The sequence below is a fragment of the Nomascus leucogenys genome, chromosome 10, assembly GCF_006542625.1.
Source record: "Nomascus leucogenys isolate Asia chromosome 10, Asia_NLE_v1, whole genome shotgun sequence".
Classification (NCBI taxonomy): Eukaryota; Metazoa; Chordata; class Mammalia; order Primates; family Hylobatidae; genus Nomascus; species Nomascus leucogenys.
In genome coordinates, this window is record NC_044390.1 from 60659308 (window position 1) to 60674422 (window position 15115).

General features: G+C 56.7%; 1 protein-coding gene across 3 annotated transcripts in view; it reads right to left on the reverse strand.

The window, feature by feature from the left end:
- Positions 1–15115, reverse strand: part of PDE4A (phosphodiesterase 4A) — a 53660-nt gene extending 38545 nt beyond the window's left edge. Inside the window, exons 1-2 of one of the 3 annotated variants that reach the window (XM_030820874.1) lie at positions 14984–15115; positions 14106–14311 (exon numbers count right to left, since the gene is read on the reverse strand). In XM_030820874.1, coding sequence (XP_030676734.1) covers positions 14106–14311; positions 14984–15031 — 254 coding nt within the window. In that variant the 5' untranslated portion in view covers positions 15032–15115. Of the gene's footprint in view, positions 1–233; positions 476–10902; positions 11490–14105; positions 14312–14983 lie in introns of those variants that run through there. The other 2 variants (XM_030820873.1, XM_030820875.1) reach the window with 2 other exon arrangements.

The following is a 15115-nucleotide window of genomic DNA, read 5'->3' on the forward strand; positions in this document are numbered from 1 at the left end:
GCAGCTTCAGGTTTGCACAGGAAGTGGGAGGGATGCAACATTTATTAAACGTCTACTGCATGCCCTATCAGAGGTCTCCACGGCAACCCTGGCGAGCAGGGATGATTTTGATCGCTGCTATGTGACAGAAGAGGAAAGTAAGGCTGGAGAGAGTGAGCCACGAACCCCAGACCCTGGCGTGCGCCAGGTGGCCAGGGGCGACTTGAACCCATGGCCGCCAGCGCTGCACTTACCCAGCCCCAGCCCACGCCTGGCGGCCCAAATCCTGGAAGCTGCGGAGAAGCCGAAGGCGCCTGCGGAAAGTTGGGGACGGGCTGGCGAAGAAGACGGGCGAGGAGGGCGGCGAACGCGGGCGGCGGGGCGCGCGCGGGGCCAGGGGCTCCGGCAGGAATGTCTCGTCCTCAGCCGCCACCGCCACCGGGAAGGCCACCAGCTGCAGCTCCGGGATGCGGCCTAGGCCGCGCGGCCGCGCCATGGCCGCGGGGCGGCCCCGCCTCAGCAGGCACTGGGGAGCTGCGCCGCCCACCCCGCGAGGCCCACGCAGGCCGCCTGCCCAGCCCCAGGCCCGCGGGCCCCACCCCGCCCTGTCTCCTCGGCCCTTCCGGCTTCGCGCTAGAGCCGCCCCCGGGGCGGGGCGGGTCTGGGGCGCCCGCACGGCTTTGGCGGGGACTCCCCCGCAGACCCCAAAGCTGCCCGCGTTGGCTCTGATGTCCTCACAATTGCCGGACGCGTCCCCACAAACACCAGGGATACCCCCAAATCTGTGGGGACACTCCTGCAAACTCCCCGTGGTGTTGACAGGCCCCGCAAGCCCCAGGAGCCACCCCACAGTCCCTCAGAATCCCAAGGAGCACCCTCACTGTCCCTGAGACAACCCCACACAAGAAGTCCAGGGGTACCCCTCCCAAATCCCGGGGCTTCTCAGCACAACTTAGAGGTGTTTTGAGACACCCTCATAGACCCTGGGGCACTCTCATGGCTCTCCAGATGCCCCCATAATCCTAGCAATATCCTCACTGTTTCTGAGACGTGCCACAAGCCCCAGGAGTGCCCCAAGAATCCCAGGGTGCACCCACAAATGCCAGGGATGCCCCCAAGTCTCTGGGGGCGCTCCCACAAACTCCCTGCCAGTGGTGCTCTGAGAGCCCAGGGAAAACCCTTCAGATCCCAGAACCCCCACCACAGTTCCTCAGATGTCCCAAAATTCCTCCAGAGCTCCCCATCATCCCCAACTCTCATCATCCCATCATGCATAGACCCTCCCCCAGTACCCCCAGAATCCCCCACACCCACACAGCCATTTTCATAGACCGAATATAGGTTCCCACCAAATCCTAGAGTTCTCCACAGACCCCATGAACACTTCCACAGTCCCTCAGATGTCCCTTAATCCCTGAATGGTTCTACAGCATCTCTGAGATGCCCCCACAAGTGCTGAGGCCCCAAGACAACCTCAGGAATGCCTTCAGACTCAGGGGATGCCCTAGTAACCATGGAGATGCCAGCAAAATCTGGGGTGCCCCAATAGACCCCAGGGACACAACTAGATTCCTCTCCAGCTCCTAAGACAGTCTCACACCCTAGAACAGAATCCCAAGATGCACCCCACAGTCCTTGGGGACAACCTAGAATGCCACCCACAGCTTCTGAGATGTGTCTTACAACTCTTAAGACACCCCTAGGCTGGGCGCGGTGGCTCACGCTTGTAATCCCAGCACTTTGGGAGGCTGAGGCGGGCGGATCACGAGGTCAGGAGATCGAGACCACGGTGAAACCCCGTCTCTACTAAAAAAAAATACAAAAAAATTAGCTGGGCGTGGTGGCAGGCGCCTGTAGTCCCAGCTACTCAGAGAGGCTGAGGCAGGAGAATGGCGTGAACCCGGGAGGTGGAGCTTGCAGTGAGCCGAGATTGTGCCACTGCACTCCAGCCTGGGTGACAGAGTGAGACTCCATCTCAAAAAAAAAAAAAAAGAAAAAAAGACACCCCTAGAAGGCGGGTGTGGTGGCTCATGCCTGTAATCCCATCACTTTGGGAGGTGAAGGCGGGAGGATCACTTGAGCCCAGGAGTTCGAGACCAGCCCAGGTGACATGGCGAGATCCCATCTCTACAAAAGATGACAAAAATTAGCAAGGCATAGTGGGATGAGCCTGTGGTCCCAGCTACTTTGGAGGCTGAGGTGGGAAGATCACCTGAGCCAAGAGGTTGAGGTTGCAGTGAGTTATGATGGTGCCACTGCACCATCTTGAGACAGTGAGACCCTGTCTCAAGAAAAAAAAGAGAAAAGAGGGTGAATCTCTATTTTCTTTTCTTTCTTTCCTTCCTTCCTTTATCTTTCTTTCTTTCTTTTCTTTCTTTTTCTTTCTTCCTGTCCTTTCTCTTTCTATTCCCCCTCCTCCCTCTCTCTCTTTCTTTCTTTTCCTTTTCTCCTTCCCTTCCTTCTTTCCTTTCTTTTCTTCCTTTTCCTCTTCCTTTTCCCCTTCCCCTTCCTTCCTTCCTTCCTTTCTTCCTTCCTTCCTTTCCTTTCTCCTTCCTCCCTTCATCCCTTTCTCCCTTTCTCTCTTTCTTTCTTTCTTTTTTGACAGTCTCGCACTGTCACCCAGACTGGAGTGCAGTGGCACAATCTTGGCTTACTGCAACCTCTGCTTGCTAGGTTCAAAGGATTCCCGTGCCTCAGCCTCCCAAGTAGCTGGGATTACAGGCATGTGCCACAATACCTGGCTAATTTTTTTTGTATTTTTAGTAGAAATGGGGTTTCACCATGTTGGCCAGGTTGGTCTCGAATTCCTGGCCTCAAGTGATCCACCTATGTGAGCCACCGCGCCCAACAGCGAATCTCTATTTTTGAGTCCACCTCTGTGAGATATCTTTCCTTCTCTAGTGTTGGCTCTGATGCCATGGGGCCCAGAGTGAGGAGGCCTGGGCTTGCGTGTGGCCTCTGGCACTTCTTAGCCATTTGATCTTGGGCTAGTCACTTCACTTCATTGAGCCTCAGTTTCCCCAGTTGTAAAATGGGTATAATACTACCACTCACCCCATGAATGGACACATAAAAGGCTCAGAAAAGTGTCTGAACCTAGTAAGCACTCAATATGAGCTACAGTTATTATCATTATTTGACAAATATTTACTGAAGGCTTATAATATGCAAATCACTATACTAGCCAGAGGGTATAGATGATGATGATGATGATGATAATGATGATGATGGTGATGATAGCAACTAACCCTTTAGAAAGCTTCCTGTGCATCCAGTGCCTCTAGCTATGATCTCTCTCTCTCTCTCTCTCTTTTGAGACAGGATCTCACTCTGTCATCGAGGCTGGAGTACAGCGGCACGATCATAGCTCACTGCAGTCTCAACTTCCTGCGGTCAAGCGATCCTTCAACCTCAGCTTCCCGAGTAGTTGAGTAGCATGTGCGCCACCATGCCTGACTAATTTTTTTTTTTTTGAGACGTAGTCTCTCTCTGTCGCCCAGGCTGGAGTGCAGTGGCACAATCTCGGCTCACTGCAAGCTCCGCCTCCCGGGTTCACGCCATTCTCCTGCCTCAGCCTCTCTGAGTAGCTGGGACTACAGGTGCCTGCCACCACGCCTGGCTAATTTTTTTGTATTTTTTTTTTTGTGTGTGTATTTTTGTATTTTTAGTAGAGACGGGGTTTCACCGTGGTCTCGATCTCCTGACCTCGTGATCCGCCCGCCTCGGCCTCCCAAAGTGCTGGGATTACAAGCGTGAGCCACCGCGCCCGGCCTAATTTTTTGTACTTTTTCTAGAGATGGGGTTTTCCTATGTTGCCCAGGCTGGTCTTGAGCTCCTGGACTCAAGTGATTTGCCTGCCTTGGCCTCCCAAAGTGCTGGGATTACAGACATGAGCCACCACACCTGGTCTTATGATCTCATTTAATCCTCACAAAATACCCACCAGATACCTACCAGGTGATACTCTTTTTTTTTTTTTTTTTTTTTTTTTTTTTTTTTTTTTTTTACAGAGTCTCACTCTGTCACCCAGACTGCAGTGCAAGTGACATGATATTGGCTCACCGCAACCTCCACCTTCCAGGCTCAAGTGATCCGCCTCCCTTTCAGCCTCCCAAAGTGTGTTGGGCATGAGCCACTATACCTGTCCCAGAAATGCATTTTTGTTCACTGACCATTAAGGTTTCAATGCCCTTAGCTTCTCTGAATTGTTTTGCCAGTTCGTCAGATCAGCCCTTGGGAATATGGTTTTTACTAGGCCCATTTCAGAGACGGGGAAGCTGAGGCCCAGAGAGGAGTGACTTGGCCAGGGTCTCCCAATCTAGAAAGATCAGAGCTGGATTATGGACCCAGCTGTCTGGCTTCAGAGACAGGAATTTTAGCCATGAGGCTACACAAGCCCTTTATGGATGAATTTCCTTCCAGCCCAATGATGCTTGTCCCGTCCTAGGAAGCCAGATGTAAACTGAGGCCTAAAGCCAACCTTGATCATGGCCTCATGGCCTATGAGCCCTTACATGAGCTGCCTGTCACCTCGCTCCCTCCTTTTTTTCCACTGCCTCCACGCTCACTCTGCCTCAGACACACTTGCCTCCAACGTGTCAGACACACTTGCCTCCAACGTGTCAGACACACTCCCACCACAGGACCTCTGCACTGGCTCTTCCCTCTGGTTGGCACCCTCTTCCATCAGACACCCATGTAGCAACCTCCCTCTTTTGTCTTTTGTTAGACGGAGTCTTGCTCTGTCACCCAGGCTGGAGTGCACTGGCACGGTCTTGGCTCACTGCAACCTCCACTTCCTGGGTTCAAGCAGTTCTTCTGCTTCAGCCTCCTGAGTAGCTGGGATTACAGGCGCTTGCCACTGCGCCCAGCTAATTTTTGTATTTTTAGTAGAGATGGAGTTTCACCATCCTGGCCAGACTGGTCTTGAACTCGTGACCTTGTGATCCACCTGCCTCGGCCTCCCAAAGTGCTGGGATTACAGGCGTGAGCCACCGCGCCCGGCCCTTACCTCCCTCATTTTATTTGGGTCTTTGTTCAAATGTCATCTCCTCAGAGAGGCCTTCCCTGACCTCAGGATCCCTCTTTTTTTCATATCCTATGTGTGACCATCTTGAATTATCATACAGCTTTACTTGCTATATCTTTTTTTTTTTTTTTTTTTTTGAGATGGAGTCTGGCTCTGTCGCCCAGGCTGGAGTGAAGTGGCTCAATCTCGGCTCACTACAAGCCCCACCTCCTGGGTTCATGCAATCCTCCCACCTCAGCCTCCCAAGTAGCTGGGATTGCAGGCGTGCGCCCAGCTAATTTTTGTATTTTTAGTAGAGACAGGGTTTTGCCATGTTTTGGCCAGGCTGGTCTTGAACTCCTGGCCTCAAGTGATCCACCTGCCTCGGCCTCCCAAAGTGCTGGGATTACAGGCCTGAGCCACCGCACCCGGCCCTTTACTTGCTATTTCTGCTTCACCCTCTAGTCTGACAATTTCAGGGCAGCAGGGATTGTGTCTATGGCAAGGGTGTGCAATCTTTTGGCATCCCTGAGCCACACTGAAAGACGAAGAATTGTCTTGGGCCACACATAAAATACACTAACACTAACAATAGCTAATGAGAAAAAAAAAAAAGAAAAAGAAAAAAATAATCTCATTGTTTTAAGAAAGTTTACGAATTTGTGTTGGGCTGAATTCAATGCCATCCTGGGCCACGGGTTGGACAAACTTGGTCTACAGCATTCTCAGCCACAGTTCTGAAGGCGCTCAGTGTTTGTGGAGTGAACGAATCTGCTAGAAATGAGGAGACTGAGGCTCTGACAGGTGAAGGTCACACAGCGAGTACAGGACAAAAGCTGGATTTACTTATTTTATTTTTTTCTTTTTGTAGAGACAGGGTCTCACTATGTTGCCCAGGCTGGTCTCAAACTCCTAGCCACAGGCAATCCTCCCACGTCACTCCCAAAGTGCTGGGTGTGAGCCACCTCGCCTGGACAAAAGCAGATTTTAACTCTTTTCTTTCCTTCCTTCCTTCCTTTTTTTTTTTCTTTTTTTTTTTTGACAGGGTCTCACTCTCTCGCCCAGGCTGGAGGGCAGTGGCCCAATCTCGGCTCACCGCAACCTCCGCCTTCCAGGCTCAACCAGTTCTCCTGCCTCAGCCTCACCAGTAGCTGGGATTACAGGCATGTGCCACTACCACCTGGCTAATTTTTGTATTTTTAGTAGAGACGGGGTTTCACCGTGTTGGCCAGACTGGTCTCAATCACCTGACCTCAAATAATCCACCCGCCTCAGCCTTCCAAAGTGCTGGGATTACAGGCATGAGCTACCGTGCCCAGCCAGATTTGAACTCTTTCATACTCCACAATGAAAAGAGTGGGCTCAGATGCCCTCACAATTCTGTTCTCACCCTGCCAAACTGTGGCTCTCCCAGGTTCAAAGCCCCAGTTTTCCTAAAGCCATAAGAGCCTGCAGTCAATCTGTTACCAGTGAAATATGGGGCACCCTCCCCGTCAGCCCGGTTTGCGGCTTGGGGGACGCCCCCTTTCTCTCTGCTGATGTCATTTGAGGAAGTACTTTCTCAGAACACCAGCTCCTAGCTGCCCAGCGCCTACGTCAAACATATCAGCTTCACCACAGCCCTGGGGGTGGACAGTTCTTATTTTTCAACCCCGTTTGACTGATGAGGAAACCGAGGCTCAGAGAGGCACAAGCACTGGCCCCAAGTCACACAGCGAGTCAGCGGGCAGGGCTGCCATGTGAATGTTACCCAGCAGTCTGGAGTGGAGGAAATTTGTTTTTTGTTTTTTGGTTTTTGGTTTTTTTTTGAGACAGAGTCTCGCTCTGCTGCCAGGCTGGAGTGCAGTGGTGCCATCTCGACTCACTGCAACCTCCGCCTCCCGGGTTCACGAGATTCTCCTGCCTCAGCCTCCCGGGTAGCTAGGATTACAGACGTGTGCCACCATACCCGGCTAATTTTTGTGTTTTTAGTAGAAACGGGGTTTCACCATGTTGGCAAGGATTATCTTAAACTCCTGACCTCATTCGTGATCCGCCCACCTCGGTCTCCCAAAGTGCTCAGATTACAGAGCCACCGCGCCGGGCCGAGATCTGGTTTTTAACTCCTATTCTCACCTTCCTCGCTGTGTGACCTTGGGGAAGTCCCATGGTCTCTGTTTCCCGGGCAGAAGTGCAGAGCCAAGGATGCTGGGGTTCACCGGCCTGCTGGGCAAGCGCGCGAAGGCGGGACGGGAACTCCACGGCTGCAACTTTTCGGCCAGGTTCCTCCCTGTCCTCCAGACGGCAGTCCCCACAGCGTGTGGCAGGGACTGGCGCATGGGGAAAGCGGCCTGGTCCCAAGCCCGGGAGGGCGAGGACCCCACACGCAGCCTGCGGTCAGCCGGCCTGGCGCCCGCTCTCCAGGACGCTCAATAAGCATAAAATAATAACACTGGGCGCAGCGACGGTGGCGGCGACTTTGCTTTGCTCCGGAACTGGCGGCGTCCCTGTGGCAGGTCCGCGCTGGGAGCGCACACCCAAGCTGTGCCTTCCTCGTCGTCCGGCAGAGGGCGCGCGGGGAGACCCGCTCCCAACCCACATCCAGGGACTTGGGAGCGCCAGGGACAAGGGGGAGGCGAGGACCCAAGTGGAGACAGAGACCAGCGACCAGACGGAGACCCCAGCTCGGCTGCCTCCACCTGCTCCTGGGGCCACGCTCTGCCCCCACCTCGATGGGGAAGTTTTAAGGCCCAGGGAGGGGGGACGCAGGGTCTGTATGTTGGCCCCGTCCCCAGTTCAGTCAGCTCCCCACCCCCCACCACCAAAGTCCTCCTCTTCCTCCATCTCCATCTGCCTCTTGACAGATCGTGGCTGTGCCATGACTCAGCCATCTCATACATCCTCAGGTCTGGAGGGGAGGTTTGGATGACATCTCGGGTTGGGGGTGGGCAGTGCCCTCTCTCTGGGGATTCCTTTGACCCAAATCGGGGAGCTCGCTGGACTCCTTTTGCGGTAGCTGGATGAACTCCAATGTGGGGAGCACTGAATCCTGTATGTGACCTGGTAAAACCCCCTTTTTGAAGAAATGTCTGTTCTAAGCATTGAGGTTGCCATCAGAGACCTTCCTCCTTTTCCCTGGGAATGGGGGAGGACCCTGGCACCGATGCCAGCTACAGCCCACCCATCAGTCCCAGCTTTGGACCTCAGCACACACACTGAAGGGTGCACAGGCCCACAGTGAAACAGAAACCCGAGTCTACGTGGGGATGTGGTTAAGGTTCCTGTTTTTTCTACTCACCCTGGAGAAATGGGATCCACCCAGGTCCCCCCTCCTTAGTCTAGGTCCCTGAATGGAGATCTACTGATTATGTTAAGTCCTTTACACACATCCCCAAGCTCACAGAACCCTTAAAGTGACCCCCAAATGGCAGTGCCAACAACAGCCCCACTTTACAGACTGGAAAATTAAGGCTCAGAGAGGGCAAGACACTTATACAAAGATGCACAGGAATTGGGCGGACCTGTGTTGCAATTCCAGCTCCCCCATCTCCTGGTTGTGTGAGCTTGGGTGAGAAAGATAAAAGGTTTAGCCGGGTGCAGTGGCTCATGCCTGTAATCCCAGCACTTTAGGAGGCTGAGGGCGGATCACCTGAGGTCAGGAGTTTGAGACCAGCCTGGCCAACATGGTGAAACCCCATCTCTACTAAAAATGCAAAAATTAGTCAGGTGTGGTGGTGGGCGCCTGTAATCCCAGCTACTCCGGAGGCTGACGCAGGAGAATCACTGGAATCCGGAAGGCAGAGGTTGCAGTGAGCCGAGATCATGCCACTGCACTCCAGCCTGGGTGACAGGGGAGACTCCGTCAAAAAAAAAAAAAAAGAAAGAAAAAGGGTTTTGTCTCTGGGCTCCAGTTTCCCCATATGCCAGCAGGAATACCCTGCTGGAATACCCAGGGCACTGGGGATGAGGATGCATATGGAAAAGTCCCTGGCATGGAGCCAGAGGGTGAGCCATTGCGAGATGGATACCCACCAAAATAATGATGATTATTACCACTCAGCCACTGTCACCTAAGACTCAGTGTCCCAGAGACCAGGCTAGGAGGAGTCCCTGGAGCCTTGCAAAGAAATGGGGCCCGGATCCTAATTCATTTCACCCACCCCTTGGTGTCTTAGGACAGTGACCTGTGCCAGTTTGGCCCCCTGCCCCAGTTTTAGCATTTTCTGTTGATTCCAGCTTTCTCTTCCTTCAGCCTCTCTCCAGTTCCCTCTGGGAAATGTCAGCCCATGTATGCTGGGCCCATGACACTTACTTCCTGATAGGTACAGGGGTGCAGGGGGACTGGGGCTGGGGGGTGACCAGAACAGAGGTGGGGGTGGCCTGGAGGGCTGCAATGACTGCTGAAGACCCCCAAAGAGACTTAGGAAGAGTAGGGCTACATCTTAGGGGGGCCTCACTCAGGAGCTCCAGGGATAAGAAGCCCCAATCTGACCGTCTTGGTGATATCCCCAGCAGTGGGGCATCCAGGTAGAGCACACGGGCAAAGCTGTCAGTTGCACACATCGCTGGAGCACAAGCAATCAGACCCTGGAGCACCATCAGAGCAGGAACAATAAGAACACCAGGTGGTTAGGGGACACCAGTTCTTAGGATACACCAGGCAGAGGGAACACAGACCACATGTCGGAGCACCGATGCTCAGACGTGAGCACCTGGCGAAGACTAACACACAGCCACGGTGTTTCAATCACAGTGTCCAAGGAGCACAGACTGTTCCACGAACTCAATCACATTGTTCCCCAAGTGTAAACACCCCAGTGCCACAATCACTGCTGCCAGAAATGACACTGTCACAATCACATTGTCCCTAGACCACCGACACCATTGCACAATCACTGTCCTAGGAGCAGAAACAGTCACTCTATCCCAATCACTGCATCCCATGAGGCCACAGTCACCCTGTGACAGTCACAGCGTTCCTAGAGCACACACAGTCACTGTCACAAACCCTGTCCCAGAAACACACAGTCACACTACCCTGGAAATACACAGTCACACTGTCCCTGGAGGACACATAGTCATCGTGTCACCATCACAAGACCCCAGAAGCTCACACAGAGCACACAACTGAGGCAGCCACAGCTGGTCATACCCGGACAGCTGGAGCAAACGGAGGTCAGTCGGAGGATACCCTCAGAGGAGACCAAGCTCAATACATACGCACCTTCACTATGCTGTCACCTCTGCAGTCGGGGACTCCTTCCCTCTGTGCTGGGACTGCGGCCCCCCTCCACTGTTTCCTGCCTCTGAACAGCTACTTAACCCTAACACTCTTGCCCTGAGAGGGGAACTCCAACCTAACACAAGGCTCCCAAAACAGTGCTCCCCCAAGAGGCACCCTCTGGATTTCTGACCCCAGCTGCTGCAGGAGGAGTCCACTAACATCCCCGCAATAGAGTCCTCTATCCCCTAGAAGGACCCTGAGAGCATCCCACCCTGAACTAAAGATACTGGTCCTAGCAGGCACCCCCTTACGGAGTGCCCCAAGAGTACCCCAAACACTGCGAATCTAGCCCTCAGTATAGTGCCCCCAGGAAGGTCCCTCCAAGTGGTTCCCAGTTAGCAGCTGTCCTGCACTGTTACTAAGAATACAGACCCCTAAAGGTGCAGCCCCCTTCCCCAACCCAGACCTCGTTAACACCACGCGCAGCATGGCGCCCCCTAAATGGACCCCAAGATGGGCTTCAGCAGGAAGCCTCCCGTAGCGCGCACAACCAGGGGCCAGGTCCTAGACGCCCCCGCAGCCGAATTCCCTCCGCCCCCGCCAGCCAAACCGACCCCACCCGCATCCTAGCGCCCCCTGCGGCCGGCAGCTCGAGTTGCCTCCTCCCTGCGCGCCCATCCGTTCCGCGCGCATCCGCCGCGGGGAGTCTTACCGCCTGCTGCTGCCTCCGCCCGCGCCGCCGCTGCCGGTGCCAGTGCCATGGAAGGACGAGGGCCAGGACATGCGGGTCGTGCGCAGGCCGGGCCGGTCGCTGGTGTCCATGGCATCGGCGCGCTCTATGGGCCGGTGCGGCTGCCGCTCCGGCTCGGCGCGCTCCGCGCTGTCGGAGTAGCCGCGCTGCTGGATACGGATGGGGGTCCGAGGCTGCCGCCACAGGTGCTGGGGGGGAGGCTTCAGGGTGGCCTGGCCCTCCCGGGGCCCGGGCAGTGACAGAGACAGGCTCCTTTCCGAGGGGACGGTCGGGGGCTCCATGGCGCCGGCCCCCACTTGCGCCCCGGGGGGCCCTGGCCCTTCCAACCTACACCCCGCTTAGCTGCGCACAAGCCAGCGAGCCCAGGGCCCCGCGGGTGCGCCCGGCCGCAGTAGGGCCATGGCGCCCCGGGGACAGACCCGGGGGCGCTGCGGGCCAATCGCCCCCGGGCCGGGCTCTGCGGCTGCCTCTCGGCGCTTGGAGCTCTGCTCAGTGCCGGGCGGCGCTCTCCGCGCTCCGCGTTCCGCGCCCAGCTCGGCGCCAGCCCCGGCTCCTCCGCCCCGTCCCGCCCCTCCCCGCCCCCCGCCCGCCGCGGCTGTCAGCGCCGCCCCCCTCCTCCTCCGTCCGGGCCAGCGGGGGGCAGCTACCTAAGGAGGGGGGGCCCTTCCCGCCTACGCAGATCCCCGCTCTGGGCTGGGAGGGGGCGCTGGAACTCGGCTGTCTTCAAAGCACCCTGCTTGGCCGCGGCGCGCACGGGCACGAAGGAGTTAAACGGTTAATCCGATCTGGAAGAAGACACCGGACTGGTTGCCAGAGTGTCAGTCAGTCGGTCCATCATGGCGAGGGCGGAGTCCGGTGCTGGCGTGTCCTCGTCGCTACCCCTGGCCGGGGGTAGTTTTTGAGGAGTGGTCCTAGTGCCACCGGCGCGGTGCCTGCAGCGGGCGGCGGAAGAGTGTGTGGGATCTCCTGTCTGTGCGTCGGAGGATAGTGATGGTGCGGGCCCGGGGCGGGATGTGCGCGCACGTGGCCTCTTCCGAGGGTTGTCTGTGTTTTCAGTGTCTGCTGGAAGTGTGTGTGCGCACGTGGTTGGCTGCTGTTGTCTGCCCGTTTCTCTGGATTTGGCTGTGTGTATAACTGTGTGTGTCTGTGGGTGAAGGATGTGTGCGCACATGTGCTACCTATTTGGAGGATGTGCATCCCTACGTGGTCTTTTTTCAGGTGGCCTCGGGACTGTGAATGTGTTCTCAAGCGCTTGGATGCGTTTGTGGTCGGTGTGTGCTTGCGGAGTTGTGCACGCGATTCGGCCTCTGTCGTCTGACTGTAGTGTCGGAGGGCGTCTATGTATGTTAGTGTGTGCGTGTGCGTGAGTGTATGTGTGTGGTCGGCCTGGGGCCTCTGGGGTATTTCTGGGGTGTGTCCCATTGGTTCCCTTGTGGCTCCAGGAAGACACCCTGTGGCGGATACCGCAGCTGCCCGCCCACCGCTCTATACATCGCTGCCTCTTCTAAAGCGCTTCTGCGAGAGGTAAACTGAGGAAGGCCCCGGGTAGCCGCGGAGCGCACCCCCGTGCCCTTTTCAGGCGAGTAAACAGGCGAGCCTCCTCCCTGCGGCCCCCGCCAGCAGAGCCCCCCTTCCGGCACCTAAATCGGGAGTCGCCGTGACTCACGCTCCCGCCTCCCCCAGCGCCGCGCCGAGCGAGCGAGCAGAGAGCGAGCGGGATCCGAGTGCGCCCCCATCCCCCTCAACCCCCCCCAAGGCTGGCTGCTGGGCGAGGGGAGTGCACGCGCCCGCGTGTCCCACCTCTCCCCCCACGCCGATAAGAGCTCGAACGCGAAACTGCTCTGCTGCGCGACCCGGGGACCAGACCCATGCCCCCGTGCGCCCCCTGTCACGGGCTCCCCAGGGCAGGCGATGCCGTCTGCCACCGCCCTCCCCCCGCGCCCTTCTCCTTATTTGAAAAAAAAAAAAAAAAAGACTGCCGGTCTTCAACCCCCACAGCCACTTTTCTCCCCGCCAGAGGGGGCTCCCGGCGTGGGCGAACGCCGAGCAAAAACCGGCCCCCCCATCAGCAGCCGCCGGGTATTCCAAGGGCCAAAACTGTGTTCCCCACTTCTCTCAGGAACTCCCCCCCATTACACACTCAAAACGGCTTCTAGGGAATTTGCAGGGGCTGCGAGTTCTCCCCAGATCATATTTGAGAGTCCTGGGCTGGGCCAAATTCTTGGCGGGGGGATGCTGTAACGTTGGTTAGAGATCTGGAAGGGGGTGGGAGTGCGTAATGTGAGGTGGGTGGGGGTGTCAGGCCACAGCTGGGGTTGCAGAAGAAGGAGGAAACGAGGAGCGGTGGCCTGAGCTGGGGGATAAATTGATCTGGACCTGAGGCTAGTGGGATGGGCGTGGGGAGGTATAATTAAGCAGCTCCAGGGGCGAGAGACAGTCACTTGCTCTCCCTATCTGGAAATGAACCATTGGACCATGATGGAAACAGAGACCCTGGAACCCTCCAATTGAGTAGATGGGGGTGGGGGTGGATTGGAACTGCCGAGAGCGGTGACCAGAGGAGGGCATGGGGGCAGGGGCCGGCCGGAAGCCAGGACCAGCTCAGCTATCTGACTTTCCAGCTTATTCTTGAGTCAAGAGGAGGGTTGAGTACTCTGGGAAACTGGTTGGGTACCTGAAAGGTCCCCAGATGAGAATCAGCAAGAGGTGCTGTGTGAACCCAGAGCTCGCAGATATTTCTCACATCTCCCCAAGAGAAAGAAAAATGCCAGTTCAGACCCCTTCCAAGACTCCACCATCCCCTTCAAGGCGGAGAAGAAACCTGATCCTCCCAGGCGGGGACATGAAAGCCGGTGCACAGCCGCCTGATCAACCTGCCCCAGCTCTGTGAATATGGGAGCATCTTGGGGGTTGGAGACATGACACTCCTTTCCTCAGTCCTGCCCCTTGCTGACTCAGGCAGCTGGAAAATGAAATAAGGGGTTCCTAGAGCCCGCGAAGGGTGCCTTGGGGTAGGGGTGTCACAGCCCGCCACAGGACAAGTTGCAGCTAGTTTTGCAAACGGCAGGGAGCATGGAGATCGGGAAGGGCTGGTGGCTGGACCTAGCCCAGTTGGCACTGTGCCTCCCCAACCCACCTCCCACTCTGCTCCCTCTCCTACCTACCTGTCGTTCTCGGCCCTGGTGATGGAAATCCGCGGTGGGATCAGCAGCGGCAGCGTGGTGGGCCGTGGCGGCAGAGGGACCCCAGGGTCCGAGGGCTCAGGCTGGGCCCAGCCCAGGCCAGGACTGGACGAGAGGCGGCGGCGAGGGCGACGCAGGTCGGCCCCCAGCATGTTGGCACGGCCGGATTCGGGGGTCTCCCTCGACCTCTGGGGAGGGACAAAGTGGAATAGGGGCGTGGCCTGGCTGGGAAGCTCTGAGCCCCTCTCCCCAAGAACACCCCTACCTAGCTGTCTAAGGGAGTAGTTAATGGGGGTATAGGCTCCCCTTCACGTGTGAGCCACTCGCTGACCCCTCCCACAGAGGGTGCCCTACCATCCCTTAGGTCTGAGAGTGCCTCTTCTCAGCCATAATTTTTTGTGAGGTCCCCTCTCGATGCCCCAGCCTTGGGGTCTGTAACATCTAGACATTCTGTCTCAAGTGTGAGACCTCTCTAACACATCACCTTTTTAGGGTCTTTTCCCAACCTCCACGTCTAAGAGGGCCCCTCTTGGTCTTAATGTCAATGCCCCCCTCCCATCCCTCACGTCTGAGACTCTCAAGACCTCACTACCCCTAGTGCCCCCTCCCACCTCCTCGCCAAAATCCTCTCCTCATTTGAGAAGCCTCTGCCTGCTGTCCCTGGGCCGGGTGAGAGCCTCTTAATCAGGGCAGCAGGAGAAAAATGGAATCAAGGGGGTAAACTGAGGCACAAGGGGACCAAACTCCTCACAGCTTGGAGGTAGTGAAGCCACGTTCAGGAAATAGCCGTGGTCACTAGAGGGCGCTAGTCTCCCCCAGGGGCGAAGCCCCGCCCCTAGCCCAAGCCCCTCCTCTCGCACCTCGTCCCCGGTCCCTGCCACGGACAGGGCACTGCGACTCCTCTTCATCTCGCCAACCTAGCGCGCCGTTGGGGCTGCGGTGGCCATGTCGGCAGGGCCAGAGCCTCATGCAAGACCAAGCCAAACGCATCT